Source organism: Falco peregrinus, chromosome 7 (genome assembly GCF_023634155.1).
Source record: "Falco peregrinus isolate bFalPer1 chromosome 7, bFalPer1.pri, whole genome shotgun sequence".
NCBI classification, from domain to species: domain Eukaryota; kingdom Metazoa; phylum Chordata; class Aves; order Falconiformes; family Falconidae; genus Falco; species Falco peregrinus.
In genome coordinates this window covers 49,538,238-49,552,958 of record NC_073727.1, presented here as the reverse complement: position 1 = coordinate 49,552,958, position 14,721 = coordinate 49,538,238, and the positions used below count along the sequence as shown (strand labels likewise).

General features: G+C 43.2%; 1 protein-coding gene across 9 annotated transcripts; it reads right to left on the bottom strand.

Annotated features, from left to right (window-relative positions):
* Positions 1-2,214: 2,214 nt before the first annotated feature.
* Positions 2,215-14,622, bottom strand: PNLDC1 (PARN like ribonuclease domain containing exonuclease 1). 9 transcript variants are annotated; one of them, XM_055809839.1, is made up of 19 exons: positions 14,468-14,622; positions 14,018-14,075; positions 13,826-13,899; positions 12,807-12,840; positions 12,560-12,683; positions 11,197-11,285; positions 10,812-10,900; positions 9,395-9,474; positions 8,249-8,386; positions 7,235-7,304; positions 6,911-6,996; positions 6,638-6,693; positions 5,611-5,678; positions 4,785-4,838; positions 4,527-4,569; positions 3,857-3,956; positions 3,234-3,409; positions 2,961-3,059; positions 2,215-2,392 (listed from the first exon to the last, which is right to left on the bottom strand). In XM_055809839.1, the coding sequence occupies exons 1-19, from the start codon at positions 14,541-14,543 to the stop codon at positions 2,320-2,322; spliced, it is 1,587 nt and encodes a 528-aa protein (XP_055665814.1). In that variant the 5' UTR covers positions 14,544-14,622; the 3' UTR covers positions 2,215-2,319. The 9 variants fall into 9 exon arrangements, 8 of the variants coding, with proteins under 8 accessions (XP_055665814.1, XP_055665812.1, XP_055665813.1 ...); XM_055809837.1 differs by having other exon boundaries at positions 10,812-10,912; positions 14,468-14,621; XM_055809838.1 differs by having other exon boundaries at positions 5,611-5,675; positions 10,812-10,912; positions 14,468-14,621.
* Between the last annotated feature and the right edge of the window lie 99 nt (positions 14,623-14,721).

Below are 14,721 nucleotides of genomic sequence, written 5' to 3'. Positions count from 1 at the left end.
TGACATGCACCTCTTCAGAGCCAGAGTTACAAGGCAGGTTTCACCCCCTTGAATTGGCTTCACAAGAATCAAAAGTACCCCCCAAACTCCTTGCAGAAGACATGCGGGAACAGGCATAACCTGAACTACTTTTGATACTTCCAACTTCAATTAATAACAGTTCCCTGGTCTGGAGCAAAACCAACAGCTGAGGTCAGATTGGCCAGATCGGCATGTTCAGGGAGATTTTGTCTTGATCTACAGCCGCTCAGAAAAGCTTGTAAATCTGTTCCCACAGCTAAAAGTTGCTGCTCTGATTCATTAGCCTAGCCCTCAGCTAACCCATTTCATGGGAATTGACTGCTAGCATATGCGATTGATCTCTTTAAAAGGCTCTGAGCAGCGAGTGACCCCAGGTTATTACAGACACGCAACTTGTTTCTGTAAGTTTTCCCCTAGGAGGGAGATCAGAATATACTCGACTCGCTCTCATTTCTTCATGTCTTTGCTCTGCATGTAAACTTCTCTGATTTATAGTAGGAAAATCTAGTAGGATCCACAGCAATGGTTAATTTGCAATTTCTCCCAGCTGTAATGCAGAAAAGCCAAGTTTCTTGATTCATTACACAACGTCGCTACACAAGGTATGTCTGTCCCCTGGGAAGACCCGTGGGCTATTTCTCAGAAAGGGGTGAAAGGATCTCTGCTTTCTTCCACAGGGAAGTGTGTTTCTCTAGAGGGTAAGCCAAGAGAGCAAACAGTGCTGCAGGAAGCTAATTCATTATTTGTCAGTGTGCCACCCGGAGAAGAAAATGGGAGGAAGGGAGCAAAATTTAAAGACAGAACAAACAATTTCTTTGTTCCTTCAAAGTGCGTGCTCCCTTAAAATGCTGTGCTTCTCACAGGTAACAGCATGATCCACAGACTACAGATTACATGCAAGTGAGTCTGCACCTCCCCATATTTAAGTAGTTAGATGAATCTGGACCCCAGAGAACAAAAGTATCGTTTCTCAGATCATAAGCCAAGAAGAGTGTTTTTATGGGAAAATGAGCGTAACACCCAGCTAAAGTTTTCCCAGATCTACACAACACACAGAGCCTGTGCTCTCCTTGACACAAGAAGGGTGTCTAATGATGCTGAAAGATAACAAAAATTAACAAAAAGAATAAATAGGGAGGGAGATACAATGGTATTTGAAGGAACATTGCGACAGAGAACCCCATCACTTGAAGGGGTTACCAAAAATAAAAAAAGAAAGAAAGGTCATCAAGAAGTCAGTTACTTGTCTGGCTAGGAGCTGGCTTATGAAACAAAGGCTAAAAACCACCAGCTGTGCAGAACTTGAGCCACATCTGAAGATATACAGCCCTTGTCTTCTAAAGAGCAGCACAGCAGCAAACCATTAGCAGCAGAGAGCACGTGATCTTCAGGCACACCACAATACTGTGCTGCTGCTTTAAGGTCCCCTGCAGCAACTCCCACTTTACAGTTGATTAACAGCAGATTCTATATAGCAGATGATCATGGGCCCCATCCAACTAGGTCTGCCTAATGAAATCCAGGGACCATTATCTGGAAACCACAGATCAGCAGGTTGTTTTTGAGAAGGAAATTAATAAGAAAAATTTCTGAAGACCACAGTCCCTGGACTGACAAATTCTCCAGCTGTATCACAGAAACTGATCATGTTTCATGATATTTATGGATAAAGGGCTTCTCACATGCTGTGCACCAGAAGCAAAGATAAATGTGTGCCAGCTCACCTGTGTATATTCAACAAACTGGAAGCTGATAAATTGCACTTGCCTATCACCTACACCGCCACTGAAAGTACCACTGAACAACACTGACAGCACTGCAAATGATTCACTATTCCCCAGAATCCTTCATGTGCCCCAAAAGCAATTGCTTCCATCAGTGCTGCCCATTTTCATTTGGTAAACAGTGATATTTCACCTGCTTTACAATTGAAGCTAAAAATAACCTCTTTCATTTCATAACCTCATCAGAAATGTGTTTAATGCAGCAGCACAAGCACTGGGAACAAACTGGGGTTACGAATAGCTGTGAAGAACCAACAGAGGATCAAAGTAAATTAGGCATCAGAAGAACCATCTCTCCCTCTTCGGGAGGGGACTATGCTTTGAACAGATTACAAACTACCACAGGTTGGAAATGAACACATCCTCTTCAAAAACACATTTCCAAGAAAAGAATTAAAAACACTCTTCATAGCTTTTTGCCCCCACATATTTATTGAGCAAAATACAACAAAACAAAACATAGACAAACACAAAAAAATCTGCGTTCCTCACGCCCCATCTGTAAGGCAGTCCTTTAGAATGAACAGCAGGGAGCTCCTCCGAGTACAAAGGCCAAGAGAGACCAGAGTGCCACAATACCAGAGACTCTAAAGGGCAAGAATAATAAAATGCTGTTAGGCTACTTGTATTTAGGGCTTAATTTTGTTGTTATTAAGCAGTGAGATTCTTTCCCAAACATTATCAGACCAGAAATTCACCCTTCATGAACATCGCTGTCACCACCTCACAAAAGGGTTGTACTTTGAATCTGGAATTCTCTCCTAACTACTGAGCTTTCAACTCTGCTGTAGAAAAAACATCTATCCCACACCTGGGAGACACTGCCTCTCTCCCCTCAGGCTTATTAGAGCTAGCATTACAGTTCATTAAGATAACCCTCTGTTACGGTAGCACATACACAGTGTTGTGTTACCCACAGGGTAACATTCCCCGGTTAACCTGGGTCAAGATTAAACTGCAGTTGCCCAGGGCTGAACGCTCACAAGTAGCCACCCAGCAGCTGGCAAGTGAACCTCCTCCTGAACCCCTTTTTCTCTTGAAGAGCTGGCAGAAAAGAACACTGCAAAAGAGCAGCAGACTGCTGCCATGACAGGGCCAGGCACCCTGAAAGGCACACTCTCCCCCTCCCCCATTCCTGGGATCTCCGTAACTCACTGCAGCAGGCAGCTGATGCTCGGAGAGTGTCTCCAGTGGCGGTAGATGGATACCCCCAGGCGAGGGGGATGGTTAGCATCTCGCAGAACGCGTCTGACGCTGTAATGAAAGCAGATGTCCTGAGCCGTGGCTTGCACACTGCTTACAGCACCCCACAGCTCGGGACAGGAATCTCTTCATCTAAGAGTTGTCACAGCAGAGGAAGGGGTGGGATGAAGACTTCGATCAGAGAGTATCAAGGGACAAAAAAAGAAATACTTTCCGGTCACTTACTGCTTAAATTTATTGGAGAGAAGAAGGAACTGGTCCTTTGAAAGCCGTCTCACATCAAAGTGACAAAATGCTTTAAACTCTTGGCGAATCTGCCTTTCATTCAGCCCTGACCAGCCTCGGACATGGACAACCAAGAGAGGCGGACGCTGACAGGGAGCATCTTCCCCAGAAAAATTCTGTAAAGTGTACAATACGGAGACATCCGAGTTCACAAATACTATATAAGCACTACTAATATAATCAGAAAATATGCAAAATGCGACCCAAAATAAGACAAGTTGGACAACATCGCTGTTGGCGTAAAATTATTTTTCTTTTGTCCCAAGATTCTTCTAAACATCATACATAAAAGCAAACGGTCATGATTGCCACGGATAAACCATCAGAGAAACAGCAACGTAAACTAACACCATCTTACAGGATAACAATATGAATATATTTCACAAAGCAGAAATTCAACTCATTTATCATTTTGAAAGATCAATTGTGTCATTTGTATGACAACAATTTCTGCCAAGGTGGGCCCAGGCACTGCTGGGTTTTTGTCCTCTAATAAAGCCATCAACTACGCTACTGTCCCATGCACCCCACAACCTGGTCACAAACCTGCAGTGCATACGCACAATGCTAGCAACACCACCTCGGATGACGTTCACTTTGTTCAGATACTCTGCTAACACGGGGAGATATCGAGAGAAAGAAGAATCAACCTCCACTGCATCACTAAATCAGAAAACAAAAATGGAACAAAGTTTTGTTTCTTCAGCACTGCACTGCTGCACAGTGTCTATGGAGCACAGAGCTCCTGAAGCAGCTCTTTAACTAGTGACAACATAGGTATTTCATATCTTGGCATCTTCTAAAGAAGTCGAAATGCTGCAAGCAAAGGGAAGGGATTTGAACAGCTGCCTATTAGGAACTTAACTGAAGGCACTGAATCACACGGATGTCAAAAAAGGAAACCAATGGGAAATTATTTGACCCTTACCCAAGTGAACTGAACTTGAGAGATTGTTCAAGGATAAAGGAGTCACAATGCCATTTCCCAATCTCTGAGCCACCACATGGCCCCTGATTCCATTTTTTAAATGTCAGCTTTGACATAAAGCTACTACTTTCAGATTATAAAATAAAAATCTAATTAGAACAGTGACATTTCCAGTAAGACTTTCTCTTATTCAAAAGGAAGGCGAGCTTGCAAAGCAGAAATTCAGCCAGAGTGAACTGAAAACAGTTTTCTGTAGAACTCATCCATGTAATGCAATTCTCAGCAAACATTTAAACATCACTCACTCTGTGTATCCGCACAGTAGCAAATGAGCCGACTTCAGAAGAACTAGAAGGAGGAATAATGAGGTGGCATTAGAACAAAGCTAAAGAAAGATAACTAAACGAATGGAAAGCAAAAACTCACTGAAGTACAGCTAAGTTACTAAGGGCAACAGACTGTATGTAACAAGTATGTCTTAGTATGAAATAGAGCTATGGAGGAGGAAAGGAATTGCCAAGTCCCCACACAAACTCTGAAGAAGTGTTTAAGAGGCATTTTACCTGAACCACAGAGAAATGCATCATAGCCTGCCTCATGAGGACATTTCTTCTCAGCTGTAAGTGTCCAACAAAAACAAAAAGGAATGAACACCTTTAGCACACTGAGTATACTGCTCCACTGCAGAATCCTAACATTCATAAGATCCACTGTTGTGTTTTGGAGGTGTGTGTCCCCTCTCAGCCGTCTCCTTCCTCGCCCTCAAACCTTTACACCCAACAAAGTCTATGCTTCTGCCACGCATTTTAAAATTATACCAACACAAAGGCAGCAGTTACATGAATGTCTGAAAAGCTTAGTGAGATGACCATTAAAAAAACTGTAGCTTTTATAAGGATCTAAAGAAAACTGTGTTGTATATGTTATTGATGGTATGGGAACCATTTCAATACAGAGCAGGCCCTGCACTGCAGGACACCTTGCTGCCGTGAGAAGCCACGAAATGTCTGCCTTGCAGCCAGTATCACACCACATACTGAACACAACCTCCTGTACATGAACCACTGAGCTTCTGCTACTTTCCAGGACCTCCCTGCCTTTAAGCTCCTACTACTTTCCATTCTAGGACTGCTGCTTCCCACCTCCCCTTGCCCCTTCCAAGCCCAACTTAGCAACATGATGTAAACCTGCCCTACATTACCCTCAGCAGCTACCAGGGACATGCAGAATACATGACATTTTGGGAGCCCAGGCTTTGGGTCTGGACAAAAATGTGTGCAAATTCAGTAGACCCACTGGCACTCACTCATGCCTTGCATGTGGATATCCACAGGGTACAACAAACCCCTTTTTAGCTACCTGACTTTGAAGATCTGCTTACGAACATACCATATCTTGAGCAGTCACTTGCAGGAGTTATCACTGGGCATGCTGAATCTTTGGAATTCAGGTTGCTGCTGAAGACAAGTGGGTGTATAAGATTTTTGCCTTTCCTCAGTACGTTATAGACAAGTTACTGTTCTCTAGTGACCTCTGACTTCACTTCAGAAAAAGCTACTGAAGACTTTAAAAGGAACTTCGGTAGTATTCTATGAAAAGGCTAGGATACTTGAAAACTAACTCCTAAATACTTCCTCAGTCTCTTCCCCTAGTCAAACCTTCTAAGCTGCAAATCTGCTCTAACTGCATACAAAAAGTGTCAGCCAAACTAAAAATCAATGGAAAACTCCAAGGAAAGGAGGTGACTAGATGGTTCTGAAATTGCGTTCATGTCAAATTTGCTAAGAAAAGCAAAATTTTGCCAGTTTCCCCTCATCCCTCTATTCCCAAGAAGGAGATACAAAATTAGTGCTTATAAATATAGTACTGGGATTCTGAGGTGTTTTTTCTTTGTTTGTTTTTAGCAATTTATCTACAAGGGAAGCACAAAAAACAAAAAAACCCAACCAACCAAACAAACAAACAAAAAAAAAAAGAGAACTCTTCTACCACATCATGGCACACACTCTGTTTGAACATCGTAATTAGTTACTGCTTTGGGCTCAGTGCAGCCATTTCTTGGGAGCTGTCATTTGCAATTAGGGTGTATTTTCACTGAGACCTGAAACTCACTCATTTCCTAACACAACATAAGCAACATACAACTTCAGAGTCAAGGCTGTCTGCGAGCCAAACTCATGACAAATGAACTACCGGTGGTACAATATGAAAAGCGACTTAGAACAAATAATTTATTTCACAATTACTTTACAAGACAGATGAGCAAATCTTTTGCTTTTAAATTTAGAAAAACAAGAAACCAGCTGAAAAACATTTGGGAGGAGGGAAAGTACAGAATACATGAAATAACTGACTTTGAAATATCTTTCCCAAGAAAACAAAGGGATTGTTGAAGGCTTTATATCCCACCACTTACCTACACAAAACTGAATATATCTCCAAAAGGTTAGATACTCGAGGAAATGGATGCTTCTGTAAAAGAAGAACGTATTAGAAAACCGACCAAGACAGACCTCATGGTAAGTGAACTCATCTGCTGGTACTGCTGATTCATTAAATGAGAACTAAAATCAGAATGTCTCAGGGCAACAATCACAGTTCTGTAACCACAGAGCACTGAGGAAAGATATCCTCTCTTTTGGGCAAAAGACAAGCATTACCTCCAAATGTAAAGACCTTCACATCTTACCTTCCAGACAGATTTTGTTACAGTCTTGGTGTCTATGAGGACAGGAAACAGGTTGTGAATGTTTCTTTTAAACTCCTCATAGCTTTCTGAAAGCAAAACACATGTGAAGAAAGACAGCATAGAACTGAGGGAAAGCCAATGGTATTGCAAATGAGTAAAAAAAGAGAGGTGAAGCCAGAGCAACAACGTACTGCTCCAACAGTTAAAGCTCCGAAGAGGCAACTAGTACTGCTGCTTGCCAAGCACTGTGGGTGGCAAGTGACCACTGCCGCATCCCCATTGCAAAGGCAGCAGCCTGGGGACAGCACCTATGTACAGCATTACCTGGAAGGGGCTTGTAGAACTTGTCATGAAGATGCATAAGGTCCATAAGCATGTTATGTCCCACCAGGGGCTATGGGAAAAATACAAACATAACAGCCCATCGGAGCATATTTTTGAAGAAAGCTCAGAGACAACCAGCTCTCATGCTCAACACACTCAACAGCTATAACCCTTTCCTCTGGCAGACAGCATCCACACACTCACCCAGTCATTCAGGCTGCAAGGCTCACAGGAAGATTACTGCTTTCAGAAAATAAGACTTGTGGATTCACGGAGTGGAGTATTTTTTCCAGAAGCATTCTATTTTCAGTGGACCTAAGGAGCTAGGTGGATTCATAGTTCAACTGAACGCTGGTAAAAACCTTCCAGCGATCACATTTATAAGCTCACTCACAAAGGCAGGGACAGCCTTTGCCTGCACATCACACAGTCTTCTGAAGCTGAGATTCATTCAATCATCTGCATACAGAACAGAAGAATTCCCACATATAATCAGACCAATGGTCCACTGGGTTCAATAAACTGGTCTGTCACATGCTGAAAAAAAAGAGTAACTTGCCCAAAAGGCAAGAATCTGCTCAGCTTCCTTAGATGGTGATTCATGCTGTGTAACACAAGGATTTTTAACATTGCAGACTCCTGCATTTTCTCAAATGAAATAAGAAATACATTGCAGAATGGGTTCTGGTTCCCTCTCCCCTGGCTGCACTTGGATTGCAGCAGTAATAGAAAAGTAACACAGGGAAATCAAGTGTTTGGATCCGTAATTCTGAGCATGCTTTGGGAGCGGGACCTGGTCAGTAAGAAGATGAAATGTTTAACACTCATTTTTCCTAACCATGACTGCAATGTAAGTATTCATCTCGGTTTTACTGACAACCGGACAGGATGGTCACACCGAATGAGGCGAGTCGTTTAATACAAATTACTACTTTATCTTTTATCATCCCTCTACATCCAGTGTAGCAGAATAAGGAAGAGAGTTAAAATGAGATTAGGGATAAGGTATTTTACCTTCTTGGCTTTAACAAGTGTCTGGAAGAGGTTAGTGAAGCCCCGGGCAGATAGGAGAATGAGCTCCTTCCGGCAGGAGTCATAAGGAGAGTTCTCCAGAAGCCAACGATGCTGTGGACTCACTTTTTTCACCATTACCTGAAAAGAACAGTTATTGGGTATCTCAGCATCCCATGCTAGTTGTATGTACATTGCTTACTGGGGTTCAGTAATGCTGAGGACAAGTTCAGCTTGTAGGCTATGAAGGATGGAGAAATAGTGCATCCCCCTGGGAGCACAGGACTGTCTCACTTCTCTTTCGTATGGAGACCAGTGCTCCAGTAACAGAAGAGACCTGCTATAAGGGTGTCTTATTAATGCTTCTTTTTTTAAGAGGACAGTTCCTACCACAGGCTTTTTTGGAGCACAAACAAACATAATTCAATGTAACTTGATACAAATATGGTAAGTTGGTAAGTTCATGGCACCAGAAAACCCGCCAGCAATCACATAAACCGAGTCCCCAAAGGCTACACTTCAGATGAGAAGGTTGAGTAAATCTGTCACTCTGTTGACACTGGTTATCAGACCAAAATAGTACCAATGAAGAAAAAAAAAATACCTCCATGATCTACTTTAAGCAACTGACTGGTAACATACTCATACAACATTCTGAGAAGTCCACAGCCATAGATTTAATTCAGAAAAAATTGCACCAAATGTAAAATAGCAATAGCAAAACAGCAAGCCACAGAACAGACAGAGTACAAGCCTTCAAAGCAACTACATGGCAAAAGTCATCAAAGGAAAAACACCAAAAAAAAGGCTACAAACTGTACATTCTTGTAGAGGTATTGAAAGACAGATCTAGCAAGGTCTGGAGACACAGAGAGGGTCCCCTCCAGAAGTGCCCCAAGGACAAGCACTTCCAGCTCAAGGTATTTTGTGGCTACAGGACAAACAGAAACCAAAGTTACTGAGTTTTCCGGATTTCTTTTCTTGGGATCCCATAATGAACAGTTCCCAGAACATTCTTTTGTCACAGTCTTCTCCTCCTGGACCCTATCATTAAAAGCAAAAGCAACATTTCAAGGTCCCTGCAAGAATGCCAGTCCTATCTGTCTAGATAGAAACCCTCTTTTCAAAAGGTCCACATCTCCATCTCACCTTCTTGTCTCCAAGAGGTTGTGTCCAAACATTTTGGAGAGCTTGTCTCAGAACCAGCTGAACTTCAAACACCTGATAGCCTGAGACAAAAGAGAAAAAAAGAAAAGTAAAAACTTCATAGGTACAGACAAGCCTATTTAGGAAACCACATTTTTCTAGGCAGGACTGACCAGACGCTTCTCCCCCACTGTACATACAGCATATACTCCCGAATGTATGATCTTGGTACATTGCCGTACATGATGACAGCAAAAAAACCCCAAACAAACAAACAAAATCCCCACAAACAAACAAGAAACACCACCCCACCCCATTCCCAGAAAAAACTACAAACAAATGAAACAAAAACAAAACAAAAAAAAAAACCAAACAACAAAAAAGGTCACAGCAATAATAAGCTTTAGCAAGGACACAGAGGAAAGGAAAAGACTAACTGAAAAAGAAGAGGGACGAAGACTACTATTACAAAAAAGACCATGTGTGATTTTGGAAGGTTTCGGTGCAACACACACAGAAGCCAAGCATGTATTAGAGGGAAAAATGCATTTCCCCCCACAGATGATAAGGAACTAGCCCAGTCCCCTTCTGAACAGCATTCAAAAAAGACACCTTAATTAGTCTTACTGTTTACTTAATAGTCTTTGTCACAGGTGCTCACCATTGCCAGACCCTATTAAAATATTAGTATCATATCTACTACAGCTGAAAAAGCAGATACAAAACACAGCACACTCTCCAACCCCTGTATTTCACACTCTGCAAAAAAAAAAACCCAACAGACAAAACCTTAAATACTTTCTGTCCTTCGTAACCTTTTCTGTATTTTATTCCCTGATCTAGAGTGTCAAGATTTGGTTTCTGTGAGCAAACCTACAAACCCTTTCTCTGCTACAATTCCCTGTCCCTCAGCTCTATAGTGCACTGGCATATATAACTCCTTGATGCTCCACATGAGACAGAACAAACTCTGAAAGGAGACCTGCTGTTCACTTCTCCAAGGAGAAAAAAAACCAAAAACCAGACCACCCAGGATTTAAAACAAGTTTAAAAGTTTTCCTGATTCAGAACAACTACAAATTCTTCAGTTCCTGCTCAGAAGAAGCACAAAAATGGAAGTCAGTTACCAAAAAGCATGGTCCAAGTACCTAGACATTCACTTCACTATAGGAAAACTCACCACCCCAGTGGAGCAGAAAGGCAGAGCCCAGAGCTGAATGCTGACAGGAGCAGAGGCAGAGACAGGGCAAAGAGTTGTAAGAGCAGGATGGGCACAGGTGCCCATCTCAACAGGTTCTCTCTCAACAGAGCTGTTTAACAGAAGAGGTAGCGAAGGACAGTAGCAGCCCCAGAGGTTCAGGAGATGTGATAAAGCCACTCAGAGCCCACAGATGCCCAAGGGAGGCACCCCGTTTCATACCGCTCAGATCCTGCAGAATCAGAGTCTCCTCTTCCTCTGCTGCACCCACCCAACAGGTCACTTCATCAATAGCTTTCTTCAGCACATCCCTGTTCACAACACTAAAGCAGGATCAGGTGGAAAGAGGCAAAGTGTGAGAAAGAGCTCTTTACCATATACTTTGCTGTGGGAATGCAAAAGCATCACTTCCCAACATTCACCCAATTCTCCAGACTACATCCTGTGATCTCAGTCTTCCCTTTGGAGAGACCACAGTGTGCTGGAAATGCTGGTGACAAGACATTCAGGCCAATAGGCTTTAATATTTCTACAGAACGCGATCCTAGTGAAGGTAAGCTCTCAACACAGTCAGTACTGAGGACCCACCTCTCTAAATAGTGCTCACCTGCTGATGTTCCAGCTACCCGCTAAGAGATGCTGGCTAAAGATCTTCTCCTGTACCTCATTCATGTATGGGATTCCATCTTTGAGGAACTGAGGTGGGGGGGGGGGGAAAAAAAAGCTAGGCTGGTTACTCTCCCTTGGACTTTCTTGCAGCAAATCAGAGAACAGCAGGTTAGCCAGGTCCAAAACCTGCATATACTTCAAAGATGCTGCTGTGCCTCATTCTCAGAATATCCTCTTCAAAAATATAAACTGTAGGTAATCCAAGATGCATTCTTACATAAAGGAAGCATGTTTAGATATGGAGGAAAGAAAAGGATTTTTGTCAACTGTAATATTATTTTTTTTGCTCTGCTTTTACCTTTCCTTCAATGAGATACTTCAAGGGTCAAAATACCGATACCAAAAAGTCAGAGACAAAACTCTAATTCTTAGTTTGGAGTTTTAGACAGCAGGCGTTCTTTATTTTTGGCACCAGATGCATGGGGGACGACATGCCCAACATGCATACTGACTCTCTTCACTGTTTATCTTTATATGGCCAATCTACGCACATTAATGACATTTCGGAGAAACGATTAGCATATTCATTACAGTTCCAAGAACTACTTATCATATCTACACTCTTACTACGCATGTGTGGCCTAACGGGTCAGGGGTCCTCCAGTGGTTGTTTGGGATATCTTTATCCGTTCTTCATTCTCCTCTTTGTCATCTTCCTCTTCTTATTCTTTTCATGACCTTCCATTCTTCTGGCCCTCTTTCAGCACTCTGGGGTCACATCTTGGTTTCAGACTGGTTCTTATCTACTTAGTAAACTATACAATGCAGTGTTCTACTAGTAGCTAAACTACATAATACAGACTTGTACAGCTGGGCAACATTGTGGATACATAGCTACAACATCTACAGCTAAGCACACTGGTAAAATTCCTCCAGTATCAACATCATGATGCTTCCTGTCCAAAAATTGCTAGAAGTGCTCTTACGAGATGACAGTCTGAATTTTATGGGAAATGTGGTAATATGTAAGATGCAGGTAAACTGAGATTTCCCCACCTTCATGGCTAGTAAAAATGCCCACTGGGGTCTGTTCAGTAACTCTTTGGCTCACCAGAGACAGGTTTCCTTTTTTTGAGGTGGAGAAATCTGTATGGCTGACATACATGGGATTATTGCCTCTACAGCAGTTCAGAAAAACCAGCACTCACTCTCCCTGTTGATAATGAACCACATGATGTGTTCATACTTTAGCGAGATGCTGTTTACCCCAGAAATGTAGCATTTAGGGATATTAATCCTAATTTCTCCTGTAATTGCACAGACTTCCTCTGTTCTAGATTTCTGGCAGAAAGATTACATACCTTATTATAGTCAAAGCCATAATGAGACAGGAACTGAATGCTAGATGCAGAGAGGGCAAATTCAACATCCGTAACTCCCCATGTTGAAGGAAAGAGAAAAAAATTGTATGAATGTACCACATACCTACAATGAAAAGAAAAATATGTCTAGAAGGTAATTGTAAGAAATAACTCCTCCCAAGAGAATTCTGCATAAAATCTCAACTGCACTGTCTTAATTATAACAGAAAACTGCTTTTTAACTTACTTGTTCGAATTTTCATTTGAGAATATTGCCAGCCCTGCAAAAGAGAGAAATCTCTGTTGAAATGGCAATGTTTAGCTAGATGTCTACAGATACTGTGAAAATTAGATAATGGCTGTAGGGATCCCCCCCCCCCCCCCCGATGGAGTACATGTTTTCCATTCACTAACACCACAATGCAAATCTTAACAGCAACTGCCAGGCCACTCCCCTGCTCCCTGAAAGTGAAACAGGGACAAGCTTTTAGTGTTAAGTGGGAGAAGGAATAGAGTCTGATAAAATAGCAAATAGACTGAGCATTGGGTGAGAAGAGGCGAGTTGGTGATGAAAATCTCCAACTATGCATACATAGGTCTGTGGGTCCAACTACACCACAAAAGGGTTTGGAAGGAGCTAGGCACCACAGAGGACTGAAACATGTTTTTTACCACTTAGGTTCTTTTTTTTTCTATTAATCCCTAAAAAGCACATTAAGATCTTACATAGCCTAAGTCTTTGAACAATATTTTAAGCGGTTTTGGAGCTGATTTCTTGACCTCTAACTGGTTCTTAACCGTTAATAACCCTCCTCTACCACCACAGGCCCTTTCTTAAGCTGATTTTTTTTTTTTTTATTTAGGAATATCAGAAATACTAGCCTTCATGTTCTTCTAACAGTCCCCTTACTCATACACTACACCAACTGCCACAGCTTTGACTAGGAGCTTGTCCCCTGCTTCTTGCTTGCATCCTGTTTTAAAAGCCCTGTATTAGTACCTGCCATCTTTAAATATGAACAACTTTAGACCAGTAAAAAGTATATGGCCCACCCGACTCTACATTATTTAAAGTACTGAAAAGTTGATATAATTCAAACATCAGAGTGAAAATAAAAAAAAAACCAAAAAACCTACCACAGCAAACAAATGTCTCTGTAACAAGTGAATTAAAACCACCAGCACCTGCAGGGCCTGCCAGCTTGCAAAAGGGCAGCTCCCACTAAGACCTCGGGAGATTATTTTCTGTGTCAGAACAGCACTTACCAAGCTGAGTAACAGTGAAGCGCTGAATGCTCTGCCTGGCCTTCAAGTACAGTTCCACAGGGGAATCAAACAGGCTACGAACAAAACCAGAATTGGAGGGAATGGAAACAAGGAGGTTTGCAAATGCACAGGCAGCTCTCCCAGAGCTAGAGCAACAAGTACCCCTCACATTTCCAGCCCAACAGCTTTTACCTGGGCTTGTTATTTTGGGTGGCAGTTGAATATAACCCAGTAAACTCCATATCAATGGCTGTGACGTGGAAAGGAAACAAAAAAAAATATGAAATACGAAGCAGGTATTTTGCCAGCATCAGAACAAGAATCTCCAGAACACCTCTCTATGCCATAACCTGTGTCAAACCCACAGCTCAAGAAAAAAGGCAACTGAGATGAGAGTGTGTATAGTTAACACACACCACGACCCCCAGCTCACTGCGCTGCGGCCAGCACGGCAGAGGGCTCGCTCCCCACCGCCGCTGCCCGCTTTAACGCCCAGCGCCCCAGAGCTCGCCCTACGTGTACACACCAGCGCCATTATCTGCGCAAATACGCCTCAGCGCCAGCCACGCCGGAGCCTGGCCCTGCGCCAAGCGGCTCGCAGGCAGCGGGGACCCAGCCGAGAGCCCCCCGGCCGCGGCTCACCCAGGAAGGCGGCGCGGCGGACGCGGCCCCGCAGACGCGGCAGGCGCCGCTCGAAGGCGGCCGCCCCCACCTCCATGGCGGGCTCCGCGCTGCCCCGGCCCTGCGCGCCTGCGCACACCGCCGCCGGGGCGACCCTCGCCCGGATTTAAGGGCGCAGCCTTGGGAAGCGCAGGCTGAGCCGGGCGGGAGGGGACGGGACGGGGCAGCCGCCGGGCACTGAAGGCGGGAGGGTGAGGATGGAAGCGTACGAGGCC